The following is an 18790-nucleotide window of genomic DNA, read 5'->3' as shown; positions in this document are numbered from 1 at the left end:
TCAATAATTAAAATGTAGCTTTGGTTGCAATCACAGAAATTCTGCCTTGATCTTATGACTGAAATAGTTGATAGGCAAAGATACCCATAATAATGAGCGTAAAAAAAAGTGTGAACTTTTTAATGCTTACGTGAGTTTTGTATCTTCACTGACGAATCTGGGTCAGGATGCTGCTTATGCACAACTTGAGTGCAAATCTGCTCAGTTAGGATCTTAGGAAGAGAGAGTTCAGGTATTAACACATTTATCACAAAACTGTGTCATTTCCAACACTTTCTCGGTCCAGAGGAAAACAAACATCTCAAAACGAATTATTTGCAAACAACTGAGTGTTATCTTCATATACCTAGACTGAAACTTCAAGATTTAGACTACTCTCAGAAAATACAACGGATGTCTGTGTCAAGCAGCTGACAGTAAGATGAGTGTCAAAAGAAAAACCAAGCCATTATGATATTGCACTATGAATAAAACTTACGCACCATAGACAAATGCAAAAAGAGCCACACCACTGATTTATAGACAAATTTATCACAACAATTGTTATCCAGCTACTTCACACCAACAGAAACATTGTACAATATATGTTGAAGTTTCTGCTCAAACAAATTGATGAAATTGATGATATAACAGAACGACGTGTGCTTGAATCACAGAAAGCTGGTATTCAGGTCCAGAAGGTAATAAGGAGATCAAAAATAATTGTCACATTTATTGCTAAAGGAATGAAGTATAAAAGAAAAGTCTTGGTTTAACTGTACAATGAACTGGTCAGACCACATCAGATTATTGTAGTAGTGTTCTGGTCGCCTTACTTGAAGGTGGACATAATTGCATTGGAGGCAGTTCAGAGAAAGCCCATTGGAATTAATTCTGGAGATCAAAGGATTGTCTTGTAAGAGACTGAGTAGTTTATGCATATGCTTGCTAGAATTTAGAAGAATGAGAGGAGATCTAATCAAGGTATATCAGACCCTAAAGGGGATTGACAAAGCAGATGTAAAGCAGATGACTCCCCTTGTAGGGCGTTATAGAATAAGAGATCATAGTTTAGGTAAAGGGGTGAGAGATTTAAAAGAGGAAGAATTAGAATTACTTCTCTGAAGTGGTCGTAAAGCTGTGGAATTCACGATCACGGAATCCAGTGGATGCTAGGACACTAAATAAATTTGAGGAGGAAACAAGACAGATTTTTTAATTAGCAACAGGTTTAAGGGAGCAGGTAGGAAAGTGAAGTTTAGGCTGAGGTGAGATCAATCATAATAATATTAAATGGTTTGTGGGGCTGAATTGCCTATTCCTGCTCTTTATTCTTATGCTCCTGTGTTCTGACTCAGGATTCTCATTCTTAAACTGAATGCCAGATTTTATGATGTTATGGTCACTATTCAGGGATCTTTTAGTCAGATCATTTATTAAACTTGCCTCATTGCACATTGTCCAATATAAAATAGACAGATCCCTGGTTTGATCCACAACAAATTGTGCCAGGAAACTGTCCCAAATACAATATGAATGGCACACCAACCTGTCTGATTATCATCATTCACGGTCATTGAGTCAAATTCCTGAAACTCCCTCAAAAATGTTACAGATGTTACATTTCATCTCACACCAGATGAAATGCAGCAATTCAAGGTGGCAGATCATCACCTTCCCATGGTCAAATAAGGATCAGCAAGAAATGCTGGTCTGGCCAATCTTGCTCAAATCTTATTCAAATAACTTCAACAAACAGAACTTAATGGTGTTCCAAGTTCCTCATCAAAAGTGTCTGCATATTTCTGACTGATCCCAAGTCTCAATGCCATGCATCAGTCATATTACACCAATTGTTTGATGTTCTCCATTTTCCAACTTCAACATTTTTCCTCCACCTTTTCTCCACATGCAACTTCAATGGCCATACCAAATCCAGTACATACATTTTGACAAAGTTACATATTAAAAGTTGGGTTCTAAGTAAATATTGTGGCATACTTGATATCAGTCATGGACGGCTCTATTCTCTTGATTTTGGAATTCCAGATTGCAATATTTTTAAGAACGTGTACACACTCTGCAATTACAGAGGATTTGTAATTGGGGGAATACACTGTGACAAATTATTTATTTCCTGACACTCCAAAGCCCTTTCACAGTCTACAAAGCCCAAGAATGAGGAATATGCACAAAAAAGCACAATTCCAATCACACGGAAAACAAAACTCATCACCATCAAAACAAAATTGTCCACATGTTGGCATCCATCCATGTTCAACATTCACCACAATATTCCCTCCACCAGAGATCTACTGCAACTACAGGGTGTAGTTCAAGAGTCAATGCAGTTCATGACAGACTCCTTTGGACCTTTCCTATCCCCTCATGTCTACCATGTAGGAGTACAAAGCAACTAAAACACCAATATCTCAAAGTGCCACATCTTCCAGACTTGGAACTAAGTTGCTGTTCCTTCACTCTCACTCAGTCAAAATGCTGGAACTCCCTCCCTGTGGGTAAGCCTATACTATGGGGACTGCATCAATTTAAGGAGATTGTTCAGCACTATCTTCTCAAGGGAAGATAGAGTTATATAACAAATGCCAGCCTTGCTAGAGATGCCTACATCCCAAGAAAAAATTCATTAAGCGAGCATATTTGAATTAGTTATAGTAGTTGAGTGCTTGAAACATTCATAAATTAACAAACACAAACCACATTGACATTCTGCAAGAACATTTTACTTCTAAAATACATTTAAGTAAGGCAATAATTAATTAAAATCTCAGATTACAACCAAATATTCAATTATAACTTTCATTTCAAGCTGAGAGATTGTGCTGAGAGACTAAATTCAGATGCATAACGTCACTTACAAAGTAATTTACATCACGGAGTTATTTCTTACATTGCATGACTATCAGCAGAACACCATGACCAGATGAATAAATTTGAATAAACTATGTATACCTTTCATTTTGATCACATTCAACATAGCAAAACTGTTAAAGTGCAAAGTTTGTTCATGTTCAGTGTAGTCTTATGACAAAAATTGTTGAAATTAAATTATCCATGGTGAAAACAAATTTAAATCTATTCAGACAGTGCTTTTACAAATTTATTATTTAAAAAATCATTATTTTGATTACTTAATCCTTACCTCAAATAAGACATTATACGTAGTCATGGAAATTACATTAGTGTGCAACATCAATCTTTCAGCCAGCAAGGAGAACAAACCATGTCCAACCATGACTTCAGCTTTGCGCCTATAGAAGAATGCACTATACATAAAGCTGTAAAAATTTCATTCACAATAGCAATCTCAGATCAGTACACAAAAATGGTAACTGAATACCTATGGGCTGATAGATTTTGATTCACAGAGCTTAAATTTTGAATCTCAAAATCCACATAGATTAAGAAACAAACAATTTGCATTGCACATTTCAAAGGAATATCTCTGACCAATTAATTGATGAAATAAATTACATAAAGGTTTACTTGCACATACTTTGGAGCAAGATGCTTCAGAAAGTATCCCATCACTTTCAAAGCTTGCACCCTTATTCCTTCATTTTTTGAAGCCAGCAGTTTATAGATTATCCTAAAAATTGTCAACAGAGTACATAGTCACAAACTGATGGAAATAGCCATGGTAAGATTTTAGTCAATGGTGGGTAACCAGATGACAACACTCCAAAAATCAAAACAAGAAATCGTAGTTCAATACTTCAAAATCTATCTTTTCTATCAACATTAGCTGTGTTCAAAGATAAAAGTGACCAAAGAGAACCAGCCTCTCAAAAAAAAATGTAACAGTGCATTTAACATAGCAAATAATATTCCAAGGTACTGCATAAGAATATCAAAAATCAAAATTTGACTTTGAGCAACATAAGGAGATATTAGGACAGCTGCTTGGTCAAAGATGTAGGTTTTAAGAAATGCCTTAAAATAAAACACAGAAGGTGAAACAGAGGTTTAGAGAAGTTTTAGAGCCAAGACCCAGGTAGCTGGTGGCACAGTTGCCAATGTTCAAGTGATTAAAATCAAGGATACACAAGGATAGTGAGGAAGAGGTTACAGAGATGGACAGGGCTGAGACCATGGAGCAATTTGATTAAAAAAATTATGAACTTTTTAATCAAGGTGCTCTCAGATCGGAAACCAGAGTGTATTTGGGAGTAGAAGGCTGAAGCACAAGGGTAACATGGCGCAAGTCAGGATATAGGCAGAATTAACTTTGGGCAAATCCTAATTATAGAGTACTGAGAGGTCATGAGGTGTCCCCACACCTCAGGAAGGACATACTGGCACTGGAGCATGTCCAGCAGAGATTCACACGGATGATCCCTGGAATGGAAGGTCTAACATATGAGGAACAACTGAGGATCCTGGGATTGTATTCATTGGAGTTTAGAAGATTAAGGGGAGATCTAATAGAAACTTACAAGATAATACATGGCTTGGAAAGGGTGGATGCTTGGAAATTGTTTCCGTTAGGCAAGGAGACTAGGACCCGTGGACACAGCCTTAGAATTAGAGGGGATAAATTCAGAACAGAAATGCGGAGACATTTCTTCAGCCAGAGTGTGGTGGGCCTGTGGAATTCACTGCCTGTGCAGTGGAGGCCGGGACGCTAAATGTCTTCAAGGCAGAGATTGATAAATTCTTGATCTCACAAGGAATTAAGGGCTATGGGGAGAATGCGGGTAAGTGGAATTGAAATACCATCAGCCATGATTGAATGGCGGAGCGGACTCGATGGGCCGAATGGCCTTACTTCCACTCCTGTATCTTATGGTCTTATTAGTTCAAGACCCAGTCCAGAAATTTGAACAAACTTCAATGAAATACTACGAGTGTGTTGCAGTGGTGGAGGTACCATCTTTTGATTAATATGTTGAACCAACATTCGTCCACCCATAAATGACATAAAATACCTCTTTGGATCAGAGTCATACAGACGTTTTTTTGTTGTCCTGGCCAAAATATATCCCTTAAATAGTGGGTCTGATCAATCATTTCTGTGCACAAATGACTGAAAACCAACATAGCTCTGTCAGAATTTGGCGATGAATGAAAAGGATTTGGAGAGCATTAGGATACAAGCAGAAAGAGTTCTACATAAGTTCATACTCAAAGTGTAGATCGGAGAATGGCTAAAAGAGAAAAGGAATAGTCAGATTTGTAGTCAGGTTGAACAAAGATGTGCATGACTACCTGAAGGATTTACATACTGTCCAAGTAGAGGAAAAAAACAGAATTGGGGAAATTCTAAGTTTTTATTTCATGGCTTTTAAAAAGTATATTTTATCAAGCACAGATTATGTACCAGCTTTTTAATCAAAAATGTCAACAATTTTCAAATCATTTTAATTACTTTGCATATGACTCTCATTAAACACATGCTATCAATAAATGTGAATGTTAACTAAGGAACTGACAAACAAATGAGGCCAAATAAGTTTGTTCAAAAGACTAATTAACCCCGAATTGTAACTAAATCCCAGTTCATGCCATGCTTTCCCCCATTGAGGTACTAAGGAACTCTACAGAAAGCCAGTTCATCTCACATTAATCTCTTCAGAAGTGCTTTTAAGATTCATAGGTTTGGTCATACCTCAACATTTTCATATTTTATCTTTCCAAAAAAAAATCACAGCTGCTGAAAATTCTTTCCAATTTACAAGTCAATCATTTGGAAGATTTTCAGTAGCAGTGGGTGCCATAAAGTAGTAAACAAAAGGATATATACATCAGGTATTTTAGAAACTCTAAATTCAGCTTAAAATTTGGATAGCAAAACTATTAGAGAAAACTCCAATTACAAGGGTAACGCACTCCAAAATCCTACTTCTATTTTATACAATCAATATGCCTGTAAGCAAATTTCAAGCTACGAATGTCAACAACCTACAACATTTCATTTCAGAACATACAACTTCATGTGTAATATTTTACCGCATTCCATTCCTCTGATCAAAAGCAGGAATCATTGATCCTGGATGCTCGGACATCAGAGCTACTAGCAGCTGTAGAACATCCATCAGATTGTCATCCTGAAACACAAATGTTTATTTCAAGAAATAACAGAATTCAAAATACCATGGTTTAGCCAACAAGTCCACAAATGTAAGGAAAACTTAATACCATATTTTAGTAAATGATCTTGCTTCAAATTGAATGTGAGTCACATGGATTATCAAATCATTTCAAATCCTAGATTTTATACTGGATGCATGGATAGAATTAATCTTCCTTTAGTAACTTGTAACAAGTCCATAAGACATAGGAGTGGAAGTAAGGCCATTCGGCCCATCGAGTCCACTCCGCCATTCAATCATGGCTGATGCGCATTTCAGCTCCACTTGCCAGCATTCTCCCCGTAGCCCTTAATTCCTCTAGACAACAAGAACCTATCAATCTCGGCCTTGAAGACATTTAGCGTCCCGGCTTCCACTGCACTCCGTGGCAATGAATTCCACAGGCCCACCACTCTCTGGCTGAAGAAATGTCTCCGCATTTCTGTTCTGAAATGACCCCCTCTAATTCTAAGGCTGTGTCCACGGGTCCTCGTCTCCTCGCCTAACAGAAACAATTTTCTAGCATCCACCTTTTCAAAGCCATGTATTATTTTGTACGTCTCTATTAGATCTCCCCTTAATCTTCTAAACTCCAATGAATACAATCCCAGTATCCTCAGCCGTTCCTCATATGCGAGACCTGTCATTCCAGGGATCATCCGTGTGAATCTCCGCTGGACACGTTCCAGTGCCAGTATGTCCTTCCTGAGGTGTGGGGACCAAAACTGGACACAGTACTCCAAATGGGGCCTATTTACTATTTGCTATTGTAAATAGATTGTGAAATCAAGTTTAAAAAACAGGAGTTGTTTCATCACTTGTACATAACCAATGTAAAATTTGAACACATTTTCAAAATACTGTCTAAATCTTACTTTATTCCTTGAAAAATTAGATAAAATGATTTAAAATTTTTATTACATTTTAATAAGCTAATTTAATACAATTGATCAAAATAGCCAGCAACTTGACAAATTAAGGGAACAATAAAATCAAATTTCGTAGACAACTCTTGAAGCAAATATGTAATCCATTTACTGGTCTTCACATATTAATTAAAATAACTTAGATTGAATATTATAAAACCAACTCAGCATTAAAAAGTGCTAATGAAAATCTTTCTTGAAATTCCAAAAATAATTGCAGTTCATGCAAGCTGTTTTATACTTAGTGATATATGCTTCTACAATATTGGCTTCCTCCAGTCCACACCCTTGTGAACATTCAAGATATTAGAAATATGTTGATATTCTGATAAAGAAATGATGGAAAATTGCTACACTTATAAAGAATGCCAATTCATGACTGCATGCAAAGAAAACTAATTAGGGGTGTGACATTCACAGGAATAGGAAAAGGTTCTTTATTAAGATTTTACACAATGAACTTTGTAAACTTACAGCTCATGACAAAAATCTTGAACCTTCTGGAGTTATAGAACAATGAATAAGGAATTGACTCTCTGCATTAGCACAAATTAATACTTCAGTAATTAATTAATTTGAAGAATAGCAATAAACACTTCTCAATTACTTATTAGCATTGTGACAAAATGCTGTGAACAAGGCAACATGTGACCCTGAATCATTTACAAATATGGCACTACAATATTTCTCATGTGAGCATTACATATTGAAGCTCACCATGTGGACGTTCCAGAGGATCAACTTTACGTTAGCTATTTCCAAACTGAAGGCTACGGTTCATTGTAAAGTTAAATAGTTCCACAATCATCTTCTTGTTATCCTTACTTAAAATTCTAGGTGGACAATTCATATCTTTCTATGTTCCAGGAACAATAGGCCATTCAGCCCCGCCAGCATGCTCCTCCATTCAATCACATAATGGTCGCTTTGGTTATAACTTCAAATCCACACTCCTACCTACCACTCATAACCTTTTATCATTTGATTAACTGTTGATTAACCTGCAGTAAGACCTTAGCTGTTCCTACAAAAAAAAATCTTTTGCACAGCAACACATATAATGATTCAGAATGCTTTTTCATTAATAATTTCACATGCTTTATTTTTCACTCAGTGAAATAAAATGTTATAACAAACCATTTCAACATGTGAAATACATGAAAACAACACATCATGACTAACATGCAGATTTTTCACACCTCATTTAGTGCTATGATAAACATGAGTGTGTGTCAAAATAGAAAATTGAAATTACTGCTCAAGGAAATGCTTTGCTTAACAATGATAATTCTTAACAGCAAAGTTGACTATTCTCACTATTAGCTATAATACACTTGTGTACTATAATTATGCTCAGGAGAAAGTGAGGACTGCAGATGCTGGAGATCAGAGCTAAAAATGTGTTGCTGGAAAAGCGCAGCAGGTCAGGCAGCATCCAAGGAGCAGAAGAATCGACGTTTCAGGCATGAGCCCTTCTTCAGGAATGAGGAAGGTGTGCCAAGCAGACTAAGATAAAAGGTAGGTATGCTCAACAAAACAAGTATAAACAGACCACTTTAACTGGGATAAGAACTAGTAAAGCAAAGATGTCGTTGCAATACAAAACCTTAAATAAACAACCAATACAAAATGTCTTATGTCTTATTATACCTGAAGTATATAATTAATCTTATGTATTTTACGTTTCAAAAATTCATGTGTGCATTTATTTTCAAGCTTAAAAATACATTTACATTGAAAATTAGAACAACAAAGTACATTTGGAAATACTTGACTGAGACTTATCTAAATTGTTGGTGGTACTTACCTCATGCATGGTGAGAAGGTAGTTAAGAATGCTCTGCAGTTCATCTTCCTTAACACCATGATCCTAAAAAGGTAAAAATTAAATATTTCAAAATACTAATCGCAATAAACAATTTTTTTTTTACTCAGATTAAGAACCACTGTCAAATTACAGGACATTTGCCAAATTTAGCAATGGTACTTGTGGCTTTTTTTTAAAACTGTGGACAAAACGGCTACTGACAATTAATTATTCAAAATCACATTAGCAATTTCACTTAGTAGCTAGCCACCAAGCTCCTATCTGGCAATAAAGTAACAAATTCAGAAGTGAGCGGATATTAGAGTACATTATAAATATGAAAACAACTGCCAAGATTTATTCATGAACCAAAGATACAATATATCAACTGCATTACAAAACTGTAACAGATAATTCAGATTAGATTCAGTTTCATATTTGTCTCAAATTGTGTCATCCTAAAACTGACATAATAGGAGACATTAGCCTTGAAAACTCCTTTATTCCACTTTGTTTCATGAAATGGACATATAGGTCACATACACACAGCTAACTCAAATGAGCTTTTTACTTCAGTTATAAATTTCTGAATAGCTCATTTTGAAGATCAGCAGTGACACAGGAAACAACAGCAGCTAAAACTTCTTGTGGTAATGAATGTTTGAATACTTAAAGCTGCTCATACGTATTTTGTTAATTAAGAAAACAGTGGAACAAGCCATCAGGAAAGCCAGAAACATCATTCTTCAATGGAAGCCCATATACAAATCAAAGCCCAAATACCCATTGGGATTTTAATAATGAGATACGAATAAAGGAATTGCACTGTATTCCCTCCTATAGTTTTACAAACACTGGACTTCATCCATTTTCAGCTGACCAACACTTAGAATTATAAAGGCTTTTAAAGTCTATGTCTACTGCATTAAATGCAAAGTTTGTGAGAAGATTTGTAGCTCGGGTGCTCGTTGTTGTGGTTCTGTTCGCCGAGCTGGGAATTTGTGTTGCAGACATTTCGTCCACTATCTAGGTGACATCCTCAATGCTTGGGAGCCTCTTGTGAAGCGCTTTGGTGATGTTTCATCCGGCATTTATAGTGGTTTGTCTCTGCCGCTTCCGGTTGTCAGTTCCAGCTGTCCGTTGCAGTGGTCGGTATATTGGGTCCAGGTTGATGTGCTTATTGATTGAATCTGTGGATCAGTGCCATGCCTCTAGGAATTCCCTGGCTGTTCTCTGTTTGGCTTGTCCTATCATAGTAGTGTTGTCCCAGTCGAACTCATGCTGCTTGTCATCTGCGTGTGTGGCTACCAAGGATGGCTGGTTGTGTCGTTTCGTGGCTAGTTGGTGTTCATGGATGTGGATCATTAGCTGTCTTCCTGTTTGTCCTATGTAGTGTTTACATAGGACAAACAGGAAGACAGCTAACAATCCGTATCCATGAACACCAACTAGCCACGAAACGACACAACCAGCCATCCTTGGTAGCCACACACGCAGATGACAAGCAGCATGAGTTTGACTGGGACAACACTACTATGATAGGACAAGCCAAACAGAGAACAGCCAGGGAATTCCTAGAGGCATGGCACAGATTCAATCAATAAGCACATCAACCTGGACTCAATATACCGACCACTGCAACGGACAGCTGGAACTGACAACCGGAAGCGACAGATTCAAACCACTATAAATGCCGGAAGAAACATTACAGAAGCGCTTCACAGGAGGCTTCCAAGCACTGAGGATGTCACCTAGACAGGGGATGAAAGGTCTGCAGCATTAAACACGCTACCTTCAATTAACCGCTTCAGCAGTCTGAGACAAGCTATTTGTTCATTGCACCATCATTACGGTACCTTCTGAAAGCTATTTAGCACATTCCTTATTATTGAGTTATTTCTTATCTTAAAGTTCAGGCATTTTTTACATGACTATAGAATACTTTGTTATAATTTTATATTATTTGGCATTTCCCTTTCATTGTTCAGCTTTGCCTTTCAAGCTATATTAATACTTCCCTTAAGCATCATATTTATTTTTGACATCACTTATACTATTTTTATACTTTTTAATATACTTTTTCTTCCAGATTCAATCTCACCCCTTTATCCATCTTTGGTATTTCATTTTTCATTAGTTTGTCTTTTTATGGACAATGCTCTCACCTGAACTCTGTTAATCATTCTTAAGAATTGCCTTCTGGTTATACTACTTAGTCTATATTTTTCTCCAGTTCAATCCCTTAATCTCCATCCTCAGTTCCTCACATTAAACTCACTTTCGTCAGATAAAGAGTATTGTAATGAATACCACACTCCATATTCCGGTTAAGACTCAGGCATCTCTTTCTGGTACATTGAAAAATGCACTTGTGCCCTTTTCTGCTCTTACCCAGAACTGGAAAAGTTCAGATCGCTGTTCCCAATCTCCACCCATCTCTCACCTTCACATGGTCTGTTTCAGACACTTCTTTTTCTTTAAGGTTTTCTCTCTTTTCATTTTTAGGGATTTCTTACGAGCAGCCAATTGACTCAAAGTTAACTTTATTATGCTTTCTAACACTGCTTCATTAGATTCCATTCTCCCAGATTCTTCACCTTCACCACATTTGTTCTCAAAAATGCAAACTTCCATATCAGCACAATTGCTAAGTCTTCATTTTCCTCAATTGAAGATTCCTTCCCACTTGTTAACTGGATCTTTGACAATGTGTGTTCCATCTCAATGTGTGTTGGTCTTACCCCATCCCTTCACTATAAGAGCAACAATAAGATTCTCTTTGCCCTCATCATCCCTCAAACCCATGGGTCTTCGTATTCATTATCAAAGTTAAACTAGCACAGGCGGCTATTAGCTCAGCAAAGAAAGCCAACTGTCTGTGGAACAATCCAATCAGTACCAAACCTCCGTTCTATCATAGCCATGTAAGCACATTTCCCTCGTGCCAATCCCACTGACTTTTCCCAATCATTCAGCATCTGCTTCCACTTCACACAAAGCCTGCAACGTCCAGGTCATTAGTACTTGCTGCTTTAAAAAATTTCTTCCTCACATCCTCTGTGTAGCTCTTATTCAATGCCTTGCATCTCTATCAGATCTCTCTCAAACTCCTTCGCTGCAAGCAGAACATTTCCATCCTCCCCAACATAATCTTGTAGCTGGAATCACTCATTCCTGGAACCAATCTGGAAAATCTCCTCCTACTCTCTCAAGGACGATCACAGTTTCTGAAATGTGATGACCCAAATTGAAAACAATCTTTAGTTCGGGCATTACCAGAGCTTTATACAGGCACAGAATAATGTCCGTGATATGGTACTCAACACGTCTATTTACAAAATCCAAGGTTCCCAACCTTTACTATACATTGTCTGCGTGTCCAGCTACATTCAACAATCTATACAAACGAACCCATGCATCCTCTGTCCATGCATCCTCCACCATCTCCTACGTAATGTTACCATCTGACACATCTACCACTCCCTACACCTTTCAGGATGTTAAGCAGACCACTCCATCCACAACATTCTCATCCATTCCTCAATTATCCTAATGTTACTTCCCTTCCTATGGCACCTTTGCATAAAAGATCAGATACAACATCTGCCTTTTCACTTTTTTCTCCTCACCATAAAAGGCCACAAATACCTTCGGCGAAACAGAAAAAGCACAGGTAAAGCAAGGTTTCATCCAATCACTTTTGTTTGGAGTCATAATGACAGCAAATTGAGTACATTATAATTGCTGCTCAATGTGGTCTACTGTACATGGAAGGCAGTCTGTAGTGCAACCACTTCAAAGAACAAGCATGACTCCAGAGCTTCTGCTGGCCTGCCATTTTCATTCTCCACCATGCTGACTCGACTTACTGAAGAGTTCCAATGAAGCATAACACAAGCTCGAGAAATGGACCAAATCATTTGCTGAGGCACTTAACAACACTAAGGTTCAGCAATTCCAGATCTTAACCTTGGCCCCCATTTTATTTTCTTTGTCATCACATATTACAACCTTACCGTCCTTATCCTTGCCACTGAAGGTATTGTTTTCACAAAGATACATTGTTAGCAGATTAAGAGCTGGGTTTTAACAAAACTTGATACTTGACAGTATGGCCCAAGGAAGAATCGATTAGTTTTCTGAACAAAATATGGATCTGGATCCTGCATTTTTTTTTAAAAAGAATCCATGAACAGTAGGAGAGAAAATGAATTTGCCTTTATTTTTATTTTAATGTTATACATTGCCTCCATTACTGTCAGAGCTGTCAAAATATGAAGAGGGGTTTCGGAACAGGTTTAAGGATGTGGATTGATCTGAAGCATCCTCCCTGATCTGGAAGCTCTTAAAAAGACTTTTCAAACCTTTACAATTACAGACAGACAGAACCAGCCAGAGAAAAGTCTCAAGAAATCGTTTTGTGATTGTAATAACACAGTGTGGCACTTTTACATGCTCTCGTGAGTGTCTTCTTCACTTATTTCTTCTCTGATTTTGCTTTTGGATAGCAATTTTTTACCATTGTTATTTACACCTGTCTTGTCAGACTTTTATTTTCTTTGCTTGTTCCACTCCAACCTCTTTGGCCTTGCTCCAATTCTTCTGTCACTTCCCATTTGTACTTTTTCCAACCCTTCATATTCACTTGTTTCAAACTTTTCTGATGATAGGTTAACTCTATTCAATTCAACTCTCCAAATAAAAAAAATTCACACAATAACCAAGCATTTTTTATTTTTATTCCAGACTTCCAATTTCCATACTATCTTACTTTTGTTTCATTCCCTCAGTTAGCTTTTTACCCTAAATTTAGAGTCATTTAGAGATGTACAGCACGGAAACAGAACCTTCAGTCCAACCCATCCATGCCAAACCAGATATCCCAACCAAATCTAGCTCCACCTAAGAGAACCCGGCCAATATCCCGCCAAATCCTTTCTAATCATATACCCAGATGCCTTTTAAATGTTGCAATTCTACTAGCCTCCACCACTTCCTCTGGCAGCTCATTCCACACACGCACCACCTTGTGTGAGAGAAAGTTGCCCCTTAGGTCTCTTTTATATCTTTCCCCTCTCACCCTAAACCTATGCCCTCGAGTTCTGGACTCCCCCACCCCAGGGAGAAGACCTTGTCTATTTATCCTATCCATGCCCCTCATAATTTTGTAAACCTCTATAAGGTCACCCCTCAGCCTCCGACGCTCCAGGGACAACAGCCCCAGCCTGTTCAGCCTCTCCCTCTAGCTCAAATCCTCCAACCTTCGCAACATCCTTGTAAATCTTTTTTGAACCCTTTCAAGTTTCACAACATCTTTCTGATAGGAAGGAGACCAGAATTGCATGCAATATTCCAACAGTGGCCTAACAAAGGTCCTGTATAACCACAACATGACCTCCCAACTCCTATACTCAAAACTCTAACTTTGGAGTCATCTGCAAACTTACTAACTGTACCTCTTATGCTTACATCCAAATCATTTATATAAGTGACAAAAAGTAGAGGACCCAGCACCGATCCTTGTGGCACTCCACTGGTCACAGGCCTCCAATATGAAAAACAACCCTCCACCACCACCATCTGTCTTCTACCTTTGAGCCAGTTCTGTATCCAATTGGCTAGTTCTCCCTATATTGCGTGAAATCTTGCTAGTCAGTCTCCCATGGGGAACCTGGTCAAATACCTTACTGAAGTCCATCTAGATCACATCTACTGCTCTGCCCTCATCAATCCTCCTTGATACTTGTTCAAAAAACTCAATCAAGTTTGTGAGACATGATTTCCCACGCATAAAGCCATGTTGACTATCCCTAGTCAGTCAATGCCTTTCCAAATATCAGTCCATCCTGTCTCTCAGGATTCCCTCCAACAACTTGCCCACCATCGACATCAGGCTCACTGATCTATAGTTCCCTGGTTTGTCCTTAAACAGTGGCACCACGTTTGCCTACCTCCAGTCTTCCGGCACCTCATCTGTGACTATCAATGATACAAATATCTTAGCAAGAGGCCCGGCAAGTTTTAGGGCGCACCTGATCAGGTCCTGGGGATTTAGCCACCTTTAAGTGTTGCAAGATATCCAGCACTTCCTCCTCTGTAATATGGACATTTTTTGAAGATGTCACCATCTATTTCCCTACATTCGATGTCCTTTTCCACAGTAAATACTGATGCAAAATACTCATTTATTATCTCCCCCATTTTCTGCGGCTCCACACAAAGGCCGCCTTGCTGATCCTAGAGGCCCCATTCTCTCCCTAGTTACCCTTGTGTCCTTAATGTATTTGTAAAGTCCCTTTGGATTCTCGTAAACCCTATTTGCCAAAGCTATCCCATGTCCCCTTTTTGCCCTCCTGATTTCCCTATTAACTATACTCCTACTTCCTTTATACTCTTCTAAGGATTTACTCAATCTATCCTGTCTATACCTGACATATGCTTCCTTCTTTTTCTTAACCAAACCCTCAATTTTTTTAGTCATCCAGCATTCCCTATACCTACCAACCTTTCCTTTCACCCTGACAGGAATATATTTTCTCTGGATTCTTGTTATCTCATTTCTGAAGGCTTCCCATTTTCCAGCCATCCCTTTATCTGCAAACATCTGCCCCAAATCAGCTATTTAAAAGGTCTTACCTAATACTGTCGAAATTCGCCTTTCTCCAATTTAGAACTTCAACTTTTAGATCTGGTCTATCCTTTTCCATCACTATTTTAAATCTAATAGAATTATGGTCGCTGACCCCAAAGTGCTCCCCCACTGACACCTCAGTCACCTGCTCTGCCTTATTTCCCCAAAAGTAGGTCAAGTTTTACACCTTCTCTAGTAGGTACGCCCACATACCGAATCAGAAAATCTTCTTGTACACACTTAACAAATTCCTCTCCATCTAAACCCTTAATACTATGAAAGCCCCAGTCTATGTTTGGAAAGTTATAATCCCCTACCATAACCACCCTATGTTTCTTACAGTTAGTTGAGATCTCCTTACAAGTTTGTTCCTCAATTTCCCTCTGTCTATGAGGGGGTCTGACAATACAATCCCAATAAAGGTGATCATCCCTTTCCTATTTCTCAGTTCCACCCAAATAACTTCCCTGGATGTATTTCTGGGAATATCCTCCCTCAATACAGCTGCAATGCTATTCCTCATTAAAAACGCTACTCCCCCTCTTCCCTTGCCTCACTTTCTAACCTTCCTGCAGCATTTGTATCCTGGAACATTAAGCTGCCAGTCCTGTCCATCCCTGAGCTATCTTTCTGTAATTGCTATGATATCTCAGTCCCATTTTCTTCATCATGTCTGAGTTCATCTGTCTTCCCTGTTCAGCTCCTTGCATTGAAATAAGTGCAGTTTAATTTATTAGTCCTACCTTGTCCCTGCCTGCCCTGACTGTTTGACTCGCTTCTGTTCTCAACTGTACCAGTCTCAGATTGAAATCTTTCCTCACTATTACTACTAGAGGACATCCTTTTTAAATTCCTGCCTAAGTCTCTGTAATCTGCCTTCCGAATCTCAACATTTTCCCTTCCTATGTCGTTGGTTGCAATGTGGACAATGACCTCCTGCTGGCCCCTCTACCCCTTGAGAACATTCTGCACCTTCTCTGAGACATCCTTGATCCTGGAACAGGGAAGCAACATATCATTCTCATTTTTTTCTGCTCGCCACAGAAACATCTGTCTGTATCTCGGACTAGAGAACCCCCTAACACAATTGATCATTTGGAACCCGACATACCCCTTATTGCATTAGAGCCAGTCTCGATACCAGAAACTTGACTGTTTGTGCAACAGTCCCCTGTGAATCGATCAACCCCAACATTTTCCAAAACAGCATACTTGTTTGAAATGGGGATAGCCACAGAAGACCCCTGCATTAACTGCCTACCTCCCTTACCTTTCCTGAAGTTAACTCATCTGTGACTTTCCCCCTTCCTATAACTGCCATCCATCACATACCATTGCTGTTGCAAGTTCACCACTACCTCTAATTGTCTCTCCAACCAATCCATTCAATCTAATAGAATTCTCAACCAACTGCATTCATTGCAGATGTAATCCACAGTAACCCCGTAAACTCTCTTTAAACTCCCACATCTGACAAGCAGCATATATCACTTTACGAAAGGCCATTTTTGCTCCTTCACAACCTACAAAAACCCAGAAAACAACACCTCATTCCTCTAAAAAGTTAAATTAATAGTTTAAGGTTAATCAAGAGACATATCTCAAAAAATATATAATCAAGAAAGAACCCACTCTACTCACTACTGCAGACTTTCTTAAAACTACTCATATATCTGATTCTGTGCTGTGATTTCACCCAAACAGTTCCTCTAAGATCAGTTGTGAATTTCACTGTTTGTTAACTTAACTCATTCTGCTCTATATCAGCTTCAATTATTACTTCATTGTGATAACTACTCCCGGCACACATTTCCCCATTTTAGTATCATCTGCCTCAGGTCACTTCGCATTACAACATCTAACTTCTCGTCTGGAGTAATATCCTGACAGTGCAAGTCCATTAATCAAATTACAACTTCCTTACTCAAAAAAGAAAGGGAAATATCAATCTTCAAGATAACCTACTTTATATACAAAAACCTTCCACCCACACCTGCGCTAAATGGAAAAAGGTCATCATGGTGAAGAATACTGCAAGACAATATCAGATGCAATGAATACTGATTACAAAAGCAGACAGATTATGTTGGAGCTGAACAATATTTTAGTTAGGCCACAGCGAATGTATTGTTTGCAGTTCTGGTCATGCAATATAGGAAGGATATGATTTCATTGGAGGGGGTGCAGAGGAGATTTACCAGGAAGTTACCTGGGATGTAGCATGTTAGCTATAAAGACAGGCTGGATATGCTTGGAATGTTTTCTTGAGAGCAGAGAAGGCTGAGGGGGGCCTAGTTTGACACATATGAGATTATGAGGAACATGGACAGGATGGATAGTAATCAGCTGTTCCCTTTAGTTGGACTGTCAGTAACAAGAGGGCATAATTTTAAGGTGAAAGGCAGAAGGTTTAGAGGGGATTTGAGGAAAAATCTTTTCACCCACAGGGTGACAGGATTCTGGAACACCTGCTTGGCAGAGTTGTTTAGATGAGAAATCTCTCAACCTTTAACAAACACCTGGACAAGCACTTGAAATGTCAAACCTGGAAAAGTTTGTAGATTTAGTATAGCTTTGTCAGTACAGACTTGATGAACTAAAATTACTTTTCTGTGTATGATTCAATCTTACATAATTTCTTGAAATTTAATAAAGACTCAAAAGAAAAGTACATCTTCCAAAGGAAGTACAAATAACTACATGACAAGATCAACATACAGAACCATTTTTCATGGCAAGTATGGCATAACATTTTTACATTTCAGATTCTCACCTTCATTATCAATTGTTTCACAAACAATAGCAAAAGAGCCCGTAAGGAGAGGATCTCTTTTTGATTTGGCCTGAGCCCATCTGGGAAGGGAAAAGCAATATTGTAAGATTACATTACATTCAAGCACTTTTTTAAAAATAATGACCAATGTTGATGAAGCTTCCTCAGAAAACCACACAAAAAAAGTTAGAGTAAGCATCATTCCTCACTGGGATGCTGCACTGGAAATCAATTCTCAAAGACATCTCCAAAGTTAAAAATGTTTATCCGAGTACACAAAGTCCATCATTTACGTGTCAGGTGAATCCAAACTAACCTAGGCAACAGTGACCTTAACACCAATGAATTGTATACTCAGTTTGAGGAGTGAGAAAGTTGACTCTAAAACTAATATCCTGTACTTAAATAACAACAATTACAAAGGTGTAAAGTCAAAGTTGACTACAGAGGATTGGGAAAAAAAAGAATAAAATGTAAAATGGTAGAGAACAAATTTTGGACATTTATAGAATTATTTCATAACTCTGAACAAATATACATCCAAGAAAGGTGAACCATCAATGGCAAAGGATGATACCAGAT

The 18790-nt window shown here is 38.1% G+C and overlaps 1 protein-coding gene across 1 annotated transcript in view; it reads right to left on the bottom strand.

The window, feature by feature from the left end:
* The window catches only part of lrba (LPS-responsive vesicle trafficking, beach and anchor containing), an 894965-nt gene that overhangs the window by 784522 nt on the left and 91653 nt on the right, over window positions 1-18790 (bottom strand). Inside the window, exons 14-19 of the mRNA XM_072561970.1 lie at window positions 18209-18288; window positions 8805-8867; window positions 5950-6047; window positions 3497-3589; window positions 3143-3251; window positions 131-212 (exon numbers count right to left, since the gene is read on the bottom strand). Coding sequence (XP_072418071.1) covers window positions 131-212; window positions 3143-3251; window positions 3497-3589; window positions 5950-6047; window positions 8805-8867; window positions 18209-18288 — 525 coding nt within the window. The remainder of the gene's footprint in view (window positions 1-130; window positions 213-3142; window positions 3252-3496; window positions 3590-5949; window positions 6048-8804; window positions 8868-18208; window positions 18289-18790) is intronic.

This window comes from Chiloscyllium punctatum, chromosome 1 (assembly GCF_047496795.1).
Source record: "Chiloscyllium punctatum isolate Juve2018m chromosome 1, sChiPun1.3, whole genome shotgun sequence".
NCBI classification, from domain to species: Eukaryota; Metazoa; Chordata; class Chondrichthyes; order Orectolobiformes; family Hemiscylliidae; genus Chiloscyllium; species Chiloscyllium punctatum.
The sequence above is the reverse complement of the archived record's forward strand: the minus strand, read 5'-3'. Positions and strand labels throughout refer to the sequence as shown.